The sequence below is a fragment of the Phaethon lepturus genome, unplaced genomic scaffold (assembly GCF_000687285.1).
Source record: "Phaethon lepturus isolate BGI_N335 unplaced genomic scaffold, ASM68728v1 scaffold56070, whole genome shotgun sequence".
Classification (NCBI taxonomy): Eukaryota; Metazoa; Chordata; class Aves; order Phaethontiformes; family Phaethontidae; genus Phaethon; species Phaethon lepturus.
In genome coordinates, this window is record NW_010512300.1 from 5,432 (window position 1) to 17,659 (window position 12,228).

The following is a 12,228-nucleotide window of genomic DNA, read 5'->3' on the forward strand; positions in this document are numbered from 1 at the left end:
GATCTTCTTTATAGCCATTGATCATGAAAGAGAATGGGAAGCAGATTTTTTTTTTTTTTTTTTTTTTTTTTACTGCGCTATTATTCTTCACAGGCTTGCAAAGGTAGACCTCATCTACTGGTTTGTGGTTGTAAGGTTTAGCACAGAGATGTGTTTAAAACTTGAGAAACCATAAGAGCTACACTTTGAAGGCATGCATTCTTAGAAAGATTTTTAATAAAAAAGGAATGCACTTGTACAACTGAAAATTTACGTATGTTAGAAAAGTTGTGTTGAGTTTGCAGTAGCTCCAGAAGACCTAAGACAGGGTGGGAGATAGCCTCCTGACCTTGGCTAGACCCCAGCATGACCTTTCAGATGTGATGAACCACCATTCAGCAGTCTCATTCCCACAGCCTTCCTCACTTGAACACCAGAAGAATAAGTTTTCTCCAGGCTAAATAAAAGTAGTAAGGGAGGAACTGGGCTGGCTGGAGGGTGGGGGAAGACTCAACACAGGGTAAAGATGGGATGGAGGCTCCTGTTGACAACTGGTTCAGTCCTCAAGCTTGAGTCTTAGCTTTTTTGCAGGCTGGCAGTGTTGTTTCTTCCTCCTCAACCTTGCGAGGCTTCTTCACTGTGTACACTACCCCACAGGCACTCTTTCGAGTTTCTGGAATATACAAGCAGAAGCTGCAGTACCTCAAATAAAATTACACTAATGCATTTAATGCATACTCATTTCACACCCCAAAGCACAGTTCAACATGTTTAACAACCAGCCAGTCAGCACACACAGCAGGTAAGCAACCTGCATGGGCAGGGTCTTGGGATACGCTGCATTATGGAGTGGGGAAACTAAAGGGGGAAATCCAACGGTGGGTGTAGAATTACAGCAAACATAAGGGAAAACTAAGTCTGTGGGGGTTGAGAGGCTGCAGAGACACAAAACCATAGGAAACCAGACTTAATCAGTTCAATAGTCACAGAAGGACACATTCTTGAAGCATTGTCAAAAGCGTTCCTGCATTTCTGAGCAAAACATACTGTTCTTAAAAAAAATATAAAAAAATGTATTCACATACCACAGGATTCTTAAACAGACTATGCTGGCACAGCTACATTGGCAGAGGCTCCCCTCTACATATCAAGTAAGTGGCTTTATGGTATTCAAGAATATTTTATTTACAGAATCCTCAGCATTACCATAAAATACTACTGTGTGGTGTTATCAAACTCCTCACATGTCTGCCAAACAACCCAGTGAGCCAAATCCAATTTCGTAACTATCGGTGGGAGGCTTCTCTGCAAAATCTGAGGTAGAAGAGATTCCCTACAAATACTCTGTTAGCAGAGGCTGCAAGAATCTTGCCAAAATGTATTGACTTATTCTGGGCTAGTATTCTTTGGGGGACAGGGAAATGACATCTGCTATTTAATTTCACAGATAAGATAGATGACTGTCTTGAGAAATTCCACATAAACTTGACAAAAATTCTTCCAACACACTGTCTCTATGCAGATGAGTAGCTGGCCAGAGACGGACCCTGTCTCTGAAATGCCCTCTCGAAGATATCAAAGCTACCTGCTGTGAATTACAGCAGGTTCAAGCCCCACCTCTACTGAAACAAGAGATGCAAACTAAATCCAATTGTGCGTTTGAAACTTAGAGCAACTCAAGTTGTTGGGAAGGTGACTAGAAATCATACCTACCAAACCTTGACAGAGGGCAGAAATTAAGAGCTAGATGTGACTACTCAGTCACAAAGTTAAACTGCCATCAGAATAAACAACAAAAATCAAGAAACACTAAAAGCCAATACATAAGCATGTGGAAGGGTGGGCAGAGATGGAGAAATTCATGCCACAGTGGAAAGCAAGGGTCTAAATTGATTGCTGGAATACAAACTGTGGCACCTCTTTGCTGCACTGACACCTGGACACAAAATACAACTGGAAACTTTTTGATTTCCAGTGCAGGGGCCCACAAGCTAAATTTCCAATTTCTTAATATTAAAAATGGGCAAGTAGAAGACAGCTACTGTGAGCTGCCTCTGTTGAGAGCATAAGGAAGCAAGTTTTGTTTCACCAAAACACTTCAAGCCACTGTACACTATATGAAACTTTTTTTTTCTAAGCAGCAAGCACTTGGGGTATTTGATTTTACATCAAGTTTGAAATGGTCCACACTGAAGAGTGAGTCAGAAATAGACCCCATAATGAAGCATCAGAAAGGGACATGGCAAAGGTTGCTTCTGCACTCAGGCTGCAAGAGGGTAAACGCAAAACACATGCATCCTGATTTTCTTGAAGTCAATGACGTAGTTTCTGCCAGTGTCACCAAGATCAGCATTCAACCCCTTCTGAAACAAGGGACAGCTTCACTACGAAGCAGAACAGGAAGATCTGTTTCGGCTAAACAGTTTATGACTCATTAATGTGGTTAAACGAGTACTCCAGTACAGACAGCACCATCAGTTCAGCCACTGATTTGCTAACATGGCAACAAGGGAAAACACAACACCCTTGCCACACAAGGTCCCCTTCATGTATTGGACAAGGGAGCTAAAACCCCAAGTTGACTTGCTCTATAAAGTCTCGAACCTTTTGGAAAATATGCATTAACACAAACTTTGTTTAACAAAGGCATATGTTACTTAGACGAGCTTGCACGTGCTTTTCACGCACCTCCATGAAGCATGGTGGCTCTGCAGTTGGTAGACACGGCTGCCTTGGCTTCGCTTTCTGACAGGCCAAACAGCAAACCTCTGTCACCTTTGTTCAGGATCAAAATGCACAGAAAGGAACAAACAGAATAGGGAAGTCTGTGTGCATGATAGGTTTGCTTACTCTACAAATAACTGGGAATTAGCAAAGCTGTAACTCAAAGTGACATTTTGCATAAGGTTATCCAGAGGCAGGGAACTGAGGCACCCAATTCTCCTGGCTGCAGTTCCCCAGCAGCCCTCCTGGAAAGCTCCTGGCAATGTTGCTTTCTTCCAGACAAAGCTGTACTTTTGAAAATAAAAGTCTGTCAACACAGGAACATTTTTAGATGCATAATCAAGTAAAAAAAATGACCCCACTGAAAATTTCAGTTTTGTGGAAGGGCACTGTGTGATACAAAAGCATTATACTGAAAAGCTCCCAGCCACCTTGAGCAGGGATGACACCAGATTAGGTATGTTAATTTGGGTTGAGCCTGACTGCTCTTTTTAAGAGGGAAGGAAATGCTGCATATAAAATCCTTCCAGGCCGCACACCCTCCCACACGGTTCTCACGACTCAGAGCATGCTCCTCCCCTCCAAGGGACAGTCCAGATATGCACTTGTGGGGTGGGGAGTGGGGAGTAGTAAAAATTCCTAAAAGAAGGGAAGAAAAGACACTTTCCTTCGTTTCTAGAACACAAGTGTTAAACACTTGTTTAACAGCACGTATGTACCTAAGGAATGGAAAATTCAGAACAGAAGTAGCCAGCATTCAGATAGGAACTTTTTCTTTCTTAATATATACATATGATTTTGTAGCTTCTTCTACCAAGTGGCACCTTGGAGATGATAAGTAATAGTTTTTGGTTTGGTTCACAGTGTCCATAGATTTTGATGGTTTTTATTCATTTCTCCACTTAACACTTGCACAATATCAATGCATATCACAACAAAACATACATGTAGCTGAACACAGACATTACTATTTACAGTGACTGCTTGTGCCACTCCATGACCAAGACCTGTTGTTCCTTCCACACCCACTCAGAGCCCTGATTCATTGAATTGGTCACGAACAAGCATCACTGTGTAAAGTTCAAGGAGCGTAAAGGATGGAGGTATTTCAAAACCACTTTGAATTTTCACATGTTACTACTAACTGCTGTCTTTGACTTGGAAAAAGGATACAGATTAGCCACATCGTAAGGACCTCGTAGTTCTAGAGGCTAAAACAAAACACAGAAGGTTCGATATGTGCATGCACTGCCTTGCAGGCTGATAGAGTGTGAGCAAATAGGACAGGGCTATCAGGGAGGCAAGATTAAATGCTATGTAATAGCAAGCTGCTGAAGATGCACTAGGAAATCAAGCAAATACTATTATTTTGTTGTTGTAACAGAGTTGCCATCTGGGAGAAAACTGTCATTGAAAGTACCACAGCAGCAAACCCTGACCCATCGAAACAAAAAAAACCCCAAACCTCACAATACAACTTCTTTTGTAAAACAGACTGATTTTAAAAAACACAAGATGGCAATCATTTAAAATTACAATTTTTGCATGTTTACTGTAGAATTAAAGCTGTATTTTCAGCCACAGATGAATCCTCAAATTGTTCTGACTTCAACAAAAATATGGCACTTACCCTTTCAGCTGCACTAGAAATAACAATGTTCTGGAAAACAAAAGAGAACAAACGCTCACCTGTCACACAGCATCAAGAAATGAAGAAAATCAGCAAGCAACAAAAACTTCATGAGCACTAGCTAATTCAGGCTCAGAGCCCAATTAAACATCAGAGTATCTGATGCCCTCAAATGAAGTGAACTCTAGCAGGCTGTGAATCTTACTTTGGGGACACGAATAAACCCAGGTTATCTCCCTGTCCCCTCCAGAGAGAGGGGCACAGGGACTCCCTTGCAGTTACAAACCTCTCACAGACAGATGCGGGTTGAACAAACACCGCACCTTTTAGAGGGATAGGCTAAGCAGTGTAATGTCAGAGTGATGGGATCAAGCAAGCACCTATCAGCCCATATCCCTCATAGTGGACTTCAAAGGGACCTTAAGGGTAAAGAAGAAATGCAGAGTTGCACACACTGTGTTAAGAAGTGCCCCCTTTATTTACACTAGCTGAAAGAGGTTTCACACAAATGACAGCTCGGCCTGAGCTGGTAACAGAAATGGACTAACGAGTCCAGGATCCCCCAGAAGCAGTTTACAGATAGTGCCTTTGGACAGATGGGTGCTCCCAGATTTTCAGCCTACTCTGTGTTGAGGTACCACTCAATTCTAACCTCAGCATTCACACTGAAGTTAATCAAACTCACACTGGTTCAGGAAACCTGTCTGCAGCTACGCAGTGGCTGCCGGTTCATGCCATACACTCATTTTCCTCAACACTGGCACCCCCATGAAAAGCACCAGGCAGAGAGATATCCTTCTTCCTTCTCTCCCAAAGGGCTTCTGCAGAACAGGTATGTGACTGCTTGGGGCCTGGCAGATACCACAGCTCAGCTGCCAGAGTGCTTCTGATGTTAAACCTCCAAGGATGCTCACCCAGGTGGAGACTGTTTTGCACAGGTAGAAACTTTGCATCAGCAAAAAAATTCCTTGCACTTTTTACTATACCAAATAAAAAGCTTTGGGAATTCCTGCTTGAGTGGGTGGGAATGAGAATCGTACTTAAGGCAGCGAAAGACTTTCCCTCTCTGACGTCAGTATCACCAACATATCACACCACCTCTGGTTACAAGGTGGGGCTTTTGATCCCTTCCTCCCACTGCTTTGCTTGTCCTGCCCCCTTCCCAGCACAAAGAGCAGGGCAGACAATGGAAGAAAATGCTCTCTGTGCAGCTGGAACTCAAAATGAAAAAGAGCTATTTGCATGGACACAACTGCGTGTTCACACTGTGCCCAAGGTTTTGTGTGCTGAGGAGGAAAGGATGGGACAGACAACTCTGCCTTAGCAAAAGGAAACCCAAAAGTGGAAGCAACACATATGTCAAAGTGACTTAACAGCACACCATGATGGAGCCTAGGACATTCCTTTCTCTGTAGTTCACCTTTAAAAATGACTGCACTATGGATCCCAAAGGTGCTTTTGAGCTTCAGTGGTGCTGACTGCAAGAGTTTGCTGGGAAAATTCATCTCCTGCTCTGAGCTGTAGCAACCAACGCTTGTCTCCCAGGCTCAGAGAAACTCCCAGAGCAGCTGTGTGAGCCATCTTGAACAAGCACGGGATCGTGGTTCACTGCTGTGCACTGGAGATGTGCTCCACCTGGTTCAAAGGCAACTGGCTTCCAGTTAGGGGATGGGTAAGATGGGAGGAGGAGACAAGAGCAGACAAGAAAAGCACTGCTAGCAAGTGAAGGAGAGGCAGGCAAAGGCAAATCCAAGGGAAGGGCTAAAGGGAAGAACTCAAAGGCAAAACATTATCTCCCCAGGTGAAGGAGACAGCAGCTGTTCAGCACACTGCTCCAGGCACAGTACCCGCACTCAGTTACCAAAACATGGGAGGTGAGGGACTGTGGCTATGTACACCTTCTGTCTGGCAAGGCAGGCGAGTCCCTCCCTCATTCCCTGCACATTTTAACATGTTTTAAGGACTCTGCTCAATGCCAGCTCTGAGGACACCAGTAAATTTCTGGAAGTTTCTCTGCCCTACTATAACAGAGGAGGAACGAAAGGATCCAAAAGCTGCTACAGGTTCAGCAACTACAGGTTACAGAAGGTAAGAGCTCCGTGCCAGGTGCCAATGCAAGTAACCTGTGGACAAGCCATCCCACATCTCGTTAAAAAAAGGCCTTTACATAACCAATGGAGACAAACTCCCAGCAAGGGCTAATAACCATTTCTGCTGACCCACCAGGTACTGAGCCTGGAGGCAAAAAATGAAGGCAAGAAATGACGGCAAAAAATACAGACAAGCACGCAATCCCCTCCCATCTCTTCCAGTGCCTAACAACAACTTGTCATGCCCAGCTCCAGCTGATTTACCTTCCAGGCACAGATGACACACTAGATTGACAGATGCAGAAAGAAAGGGCACTGTGCACAGACTAACCACCTGAACGTCTCACTTGCTCTGTCTGTGACACCAGCTCAACCGGTGCTCTCCAACAACCGTGAGAGGCACATCTTCAACTGCACAGAGTAAAGAGGAGCACTGGCAAAAAGGAATCCCAAAGGAAAGGGGTTTTGCATGTACGACGCATCTCCAAGCCAGTATTTTGTGCAATTAAGTCCCAGAGCTGGGCTTCTCAGGAAGGGCCACGCAAATACTCACTTTCTTCTGTAGCAAGGGAATTCATCTGTTTGACCCACTCTGCTGTCCTATAAAATGCCATGCCTGAGGGAAACTGAGGTACTGATAGATATACTTTTAATTGGCCTTCCAAGCTGTATATCCCACTTCAGACTAAATCTGCAGGGAAATGACAATTTTGGCTTCTCTAGACTAGCTAAGTGCAGCAAAGGCTATTTTCAATAAAGGTGGTGGGAACTATGATCTCTTTTAACTTGGATATGTATTATGATATGCTTCCCTGTTAAAAAAGACATGGCCTGAGAGGACCCAGCATGACAGGCAGCTTAGTCTGGTAGCCTGGGAGGAGGTAAGGTATGAAAGTAATGGATTACAGGCATCTCAGATGTAAGCATTACTTCTTCCTTGGGTTTCAGTAGCAGGGAAGAATGCCGTTGATCTGACTGCTGCAAAGCCCTGGCTGATAGCCAGCTAGCTGTTGGGTCTGTTTTGTATGCTAAGGATTTACTAACCATTTAACAAAACAAGATTTCTACTTTTTTCTTATTACTTTCTACCCCACATCTTCAAGGTATACTATCAAAAAAGAGCTTTTGGTCAATCAGAAATACGAAATGGAGGATTTTAAAGAGATGCACGGATTTCAGTTCTAGTCCAAAACTTAGATATGTGGCACTTCCCCCATACCCTCTTTTGTTTCGGGTATTGCATAGCATAACAACAGACAAGTTGTCCTGAAAAAAGAATCTAACATTTTGACAACTTAAGAAGAAAGCATGCAGTGATGCATGGCTGGAAGTATCTGGGGCTAGAATAATTGTGTCCTTGTATTAGTAGGCAAAGATTCAGTCACAGCTTCAGAAACCCCAGCATCAAACTCATTTAAAATGGCCCAGTCTGTACAACTCCAGAAGAATTTGAACTGAATTAATTAGCTTGCTTTCACTTTGAGAGCTTACCTTTCCTTTGCAGATCTGCATCAGGCTGATCGCATTTGAAATTGTGTATCTTCTCATTGTGGAGTCTTTGATGGCAGGCGTGTAAAGAAGTTCAAAGTAAATGCCTCGATCTATTGCCTTCACATGAAAGAGAGTGATCAAAAATCAAAAGGAGAGAAGCATAACAATCCAACAACTGCTGTCTATTATTGATGTAGCTTATTCTCAGTTTAACTGTGTTATATATGAAAAAATTAAGGTGGAATCGTTCCAGCAAGAGCACAGCATAGCATGAAAGGCGTGGAGGGGAAGTTTCACTGTACACCAGATATGTGTAGTTGAATCTTGGGATGACAGATTAATAAGGTTTAACAAACGAATACCAGCCATTTTTTAGTTGTAATTGGCTTTCCACTATCACAGAATTGAGGAGACGTAGCCACTGCTAGTCAGAAACAAGTCTTGACTTTTAAGGACTCTCCTCCTCTAGCCCCACAGCCTGCTGTAAGGAAGGCCACCGCTTCCCACAGTACCCCCGTCTGGCAGATGAGGAATTTGTCCCTTCTCTCCTGTCTCACAGCACACTCTGGTATTTGTGACAATGTTAAATAACAGTGAGTCACAGGAGCGGTTCCAAATAGTAATACTGATTATATTTTCATCTGCTTTAAAATCCTTTGTTATCTGTCAAAGTACCTCACCAAAAGCCTAGTATTCTTGTTTTTGTGAAGACACAGAGAAAGGTTAATCAACTTGCTATAGGACACAGTGAGTTAGTGATAAAGACCATTCAAAGCTAGTTCTTTGTTCCATGGCCTACACTACCTTTGCCTAAAATGTTACTCTATGCTTTATACTCCTATTATTAAAAAATGCTGCAATAATAATAATACTGTAAGAGAGTCCAGTAACTGAAAACAGATGGAATTAAACCAGCTCCCATCCATGTATGACTTCCACATGCAAGCACAACAGAAGCTACATACACACCAAATGTTTTACACAGAACTGGTCCAGCCTCTGCAAACAAGAGAAGCTTGAATTTACCAAAACCGAAACAGGTGATGGCAATACACCAATTTCTAGTCAAACAGATTTTTAACTTCATCCCCACCACTTCAGCTGCCTGCTAGTCTGTCTGCCTGGCATCACAACAACCAAAACTGACTGCCCCAGGATGCACAAAACCAGTCTGACAGACAGACTGCCTTGAAGCCAGGAGTGTGGAAGCTGAGAAGTAGCTTGTAAGGAAAATGTCTCCAAACACAGGGCTCCAAGAGCCACTCAGTTCCTCACCTGGGTCAGCTGCTGGAGTTTCAGGCAGCTAGGGTACTTTCAAACAACATTTAATAAAAAATTGTTATTCCAGATGGAATGTTGAAATTCCCAGTCTATAGTAAATTCCAAAGCATTACTTCTGTTCTGTTTCAGGATTAATTCTAGTTAATTTTTAATTTTTATTCTAGGTGAAACTTCCTGTAGAATAACAAGTACGATTTCTAGCCAATTCCAAATTTAAGTTTTTAAGCACTAAGGACTACATCAGACAAGAATGCCCATGTGGAATGAAGCTTGACATATACTCAAAGGAAAAAACTAGTTCACCTAAGAGCATGTTCAGATTAAGCCTTCTGGCAAACCACCAACAGTAGGCAGAATTGTATTAAAAAAATATTTGATCCATGCTAATAGTCATCTTGTGTCCCACAGCAGATATTTAGCAATTCCACATTTGGTTCATTTGCCAAGACATTCTTTTGCCTAAATACGGATTCAATACAGTTGTCCTCCAAATAACTGGCACAGCATCCTTCTCCCAGATTAACACCGTCATTCACATTCTCCTGTCTTTTAAATCACAAGGTTGTTTATCTATTCTGACACAGCTGTACCACTTCTGGTTTAGGAAGCAGCTTAGTCAGCAATTGCACCACATCTCACTGCTTAGCATAGTAGAGGCCTTAAGGCTCTGTTTCCATTCCTTCGGAATGCCACTTCTGCCTTCTTAACTGGGGGACAGGAAGGAGAAAAGAAAGAACACACATCACTGTGTATTAAATGCTACAGTGGAGGCCTTGAAGTGAAGGACATCTGAAACAACACTATACATTATGCAAGGAAATAAAAGAACCATTTGGATGGGAATGGTGGGAGGGAAATGGTAGGGAATTTAACTCAGACTGACATGAAATACAGAATTTAACAGCAAGAAAACAATTTAGATGTAAATTTACCATATTCACAGGGGGCCTTCGGAAGTAGAATGGCAGTTTTTCTGTTACATTTATGCATACCAGATCCACATCTAGAGTTGTGCAAGCAATCTACAGCAAAGAAACAGGAACAGACTATTAGACTTATTGCTTTGTTTTTATCTGACACAAGACACACAGAAGCAATGCTGGCTTCTGGCAAAAGAACTCGCAGCTAATGAAGGACAACCCTTGTTTACAGAGGGAACAGCCCAGGAACTGTCCCTTACCCCATCACTCTCTAATTCCAATGTAGCAACTGTTTGTTTTCAGGATTAATTATTTTTACCAGAAGCAACTGAGAAAAGGCTGAATGAAAAGCAGAATTTTAGATAGTGACTGGTGGTGCCCCATGCCCCGTACTGGAGGCCGATCCACAGGGCCTCACTGTCCTGGCTGGGTGGGGAATGTGCAGCCCTTCCTGAAAGCCATGTCTCTGGAGGAGTCTGAAGATGGCACTGAAGGTCATCGTTTAAAAGTATAGCTTTGAACTCACACCACAATTTACAGCCTGTACTGAAAGAGGGAAGGAACAAACAAAGGGCAGAGAATCTCCACACTGACAGACAGAGAAAATCAAGGGCACATAAAAGGAAGCCCTTGATTTACATATAATCTCATGCACACAAGACATATAGGAATTACATATACCTATCCCGTAAAGATGATTAGACAGGGCCATATTAATGTCTGTAAGCAGCGTTGTAACAAAGATAAAATCGGCTAAAGATGGTGAAAAGGACATTTCTACATGTAGGGGAACTCTGCTTTCAGAAACCTGCCAGCAACTGCTCCAAGTGCACCTGGGCCAGGCGCCAACCATTCATCCCTCCTCAAGCTGGCACGAAAACAGTGGGGGTTGCAGGGAGTCCCAGGGCTGGGCTGCAGGGTAGCCGCACTCTGCTCTAACGCACTAGTCTTCTACCAGTTTGTTCACATGAAATTTGGATGGAGAGCAGTGGCACAGCTTTAGGAACATTTCTTAGCTGTTGATAGCACTCCCTCCTAGACAAGACAGCCACAGCACACATGCAGGCAATTCAAAGACCCAGCAGACCACAAGGCTTTTGATGTTAAAATGTCTCTACCAGGCCACTGAGACTAAACTTTATCTTCATAATGATTCTGTTAGGCAAGACACAGTTGGAATCTACTGCATCAAATTAAACTTGCGTGTGTAAGTTTAGCCCTACTACAGCCAGTTTTCATCTTTTTCTTACGTGCAGTACAAACTACCATCTAGACAGTGATTTATGGGAACATGCACAGAGCAAATAGCTCTGAATCTTGTCCTAGAAAATCTGTCAGTAAGGCCATAGGAAATTCAGGAAGAGAAAGCAGAAAATGAAAGAAAGCAAGAATACACATCAGAAGCATGCAAATTGCCCTATGTGATGAGAAAACAAGCCTTCCTAATCAGCTCCAGGAACACTGGAAAACCCTTTTCCATTTTGAGAATTAAGCACAGTGGGAAAGGGAGTGACCCAAATGCCAGGATATCTACAAGATTCCAGTGACAAGAACACTTCAGCAAACACCACCAAGGAAAAACAAAATTAGTCATACTTCCCCATAAGGACAAATTCCTGCACTGCATGGAAAGTTGGAGAGGAGATTTCTCCAAACACTCCAATGTTCAGCCTAGCTTTGGCTCCTGGACAAGTAACACACGCAGGCAAGTTAAGGTTACCCTGCCTGCTGAAAGGATCTGAAGTGCAAAAACTTCATTCAGAAAATGATATGCAGCAGTTGCACAGACCAGCTCCTGCCTGACTGCACCACGGGCAAGAGCCCCATCTGCTGGGAAACTCCAGACAGCCAGAAATAAATAAGTTTGCCACTGCTTGGATGGCCTGAAGAAAGTCCTGTCAAACATTTTAGGAACAAACATTGAAATTTGGCTTTGCACTACATCCTCAGCCTTATATAAGCAATTTTTTTTAGATACTGGTGGTCTGCTAATTGCTTACAAACAGCAGGCAGAACTAACTAATATCATTAAAACAGTCAGAAATCTTAACAAGCAAAGTTTTTGGAAAGCAACAGGCACAGACCTTATTACTGGCACGGAGTAGGCATTCCT

General features: G+C 42.9%; 1 protein-coding gene across 1 annotated transcript in view; it reads right to left on the reverse strand.

Annotated features, from left to right (window-relative positions):
- Positions 1-225: 225 nt before the first annotated feature.
- Positions 226-12,228, reverse strand: part of RPP30 (ribonuclease P/MRP 30kDa subunit) — a gene marked incomplete at its 5' end in the record, with an annotated part of 17,210 nt that continues 5,207 nt past the window's right edge. Inside the window, 6 exons of the mRNA XM_010286251.1 lie at positions 226-652; positions 2,668-2,747; positions 3,877-3,914; positions 4,334-4,363; positions 7,915-8,031; positions 10,128-10,217. Of these exons, the coding sequence (XP_010284553.1) occupies positions 543-652; positions 2,668-2,747; positions 3,877-3,914; positions 4,334-4,363; positions 7,915-8,031; positions 10,128-10,217 (465 nt within the window). The remainder of the gene's footprint in view (positions 653-2,667; positions 2,748-3,876; positions 3,915-4,333; positions 4,364-7,914; positions 8,032-10,127; positions 10,218-12,228) is intronic.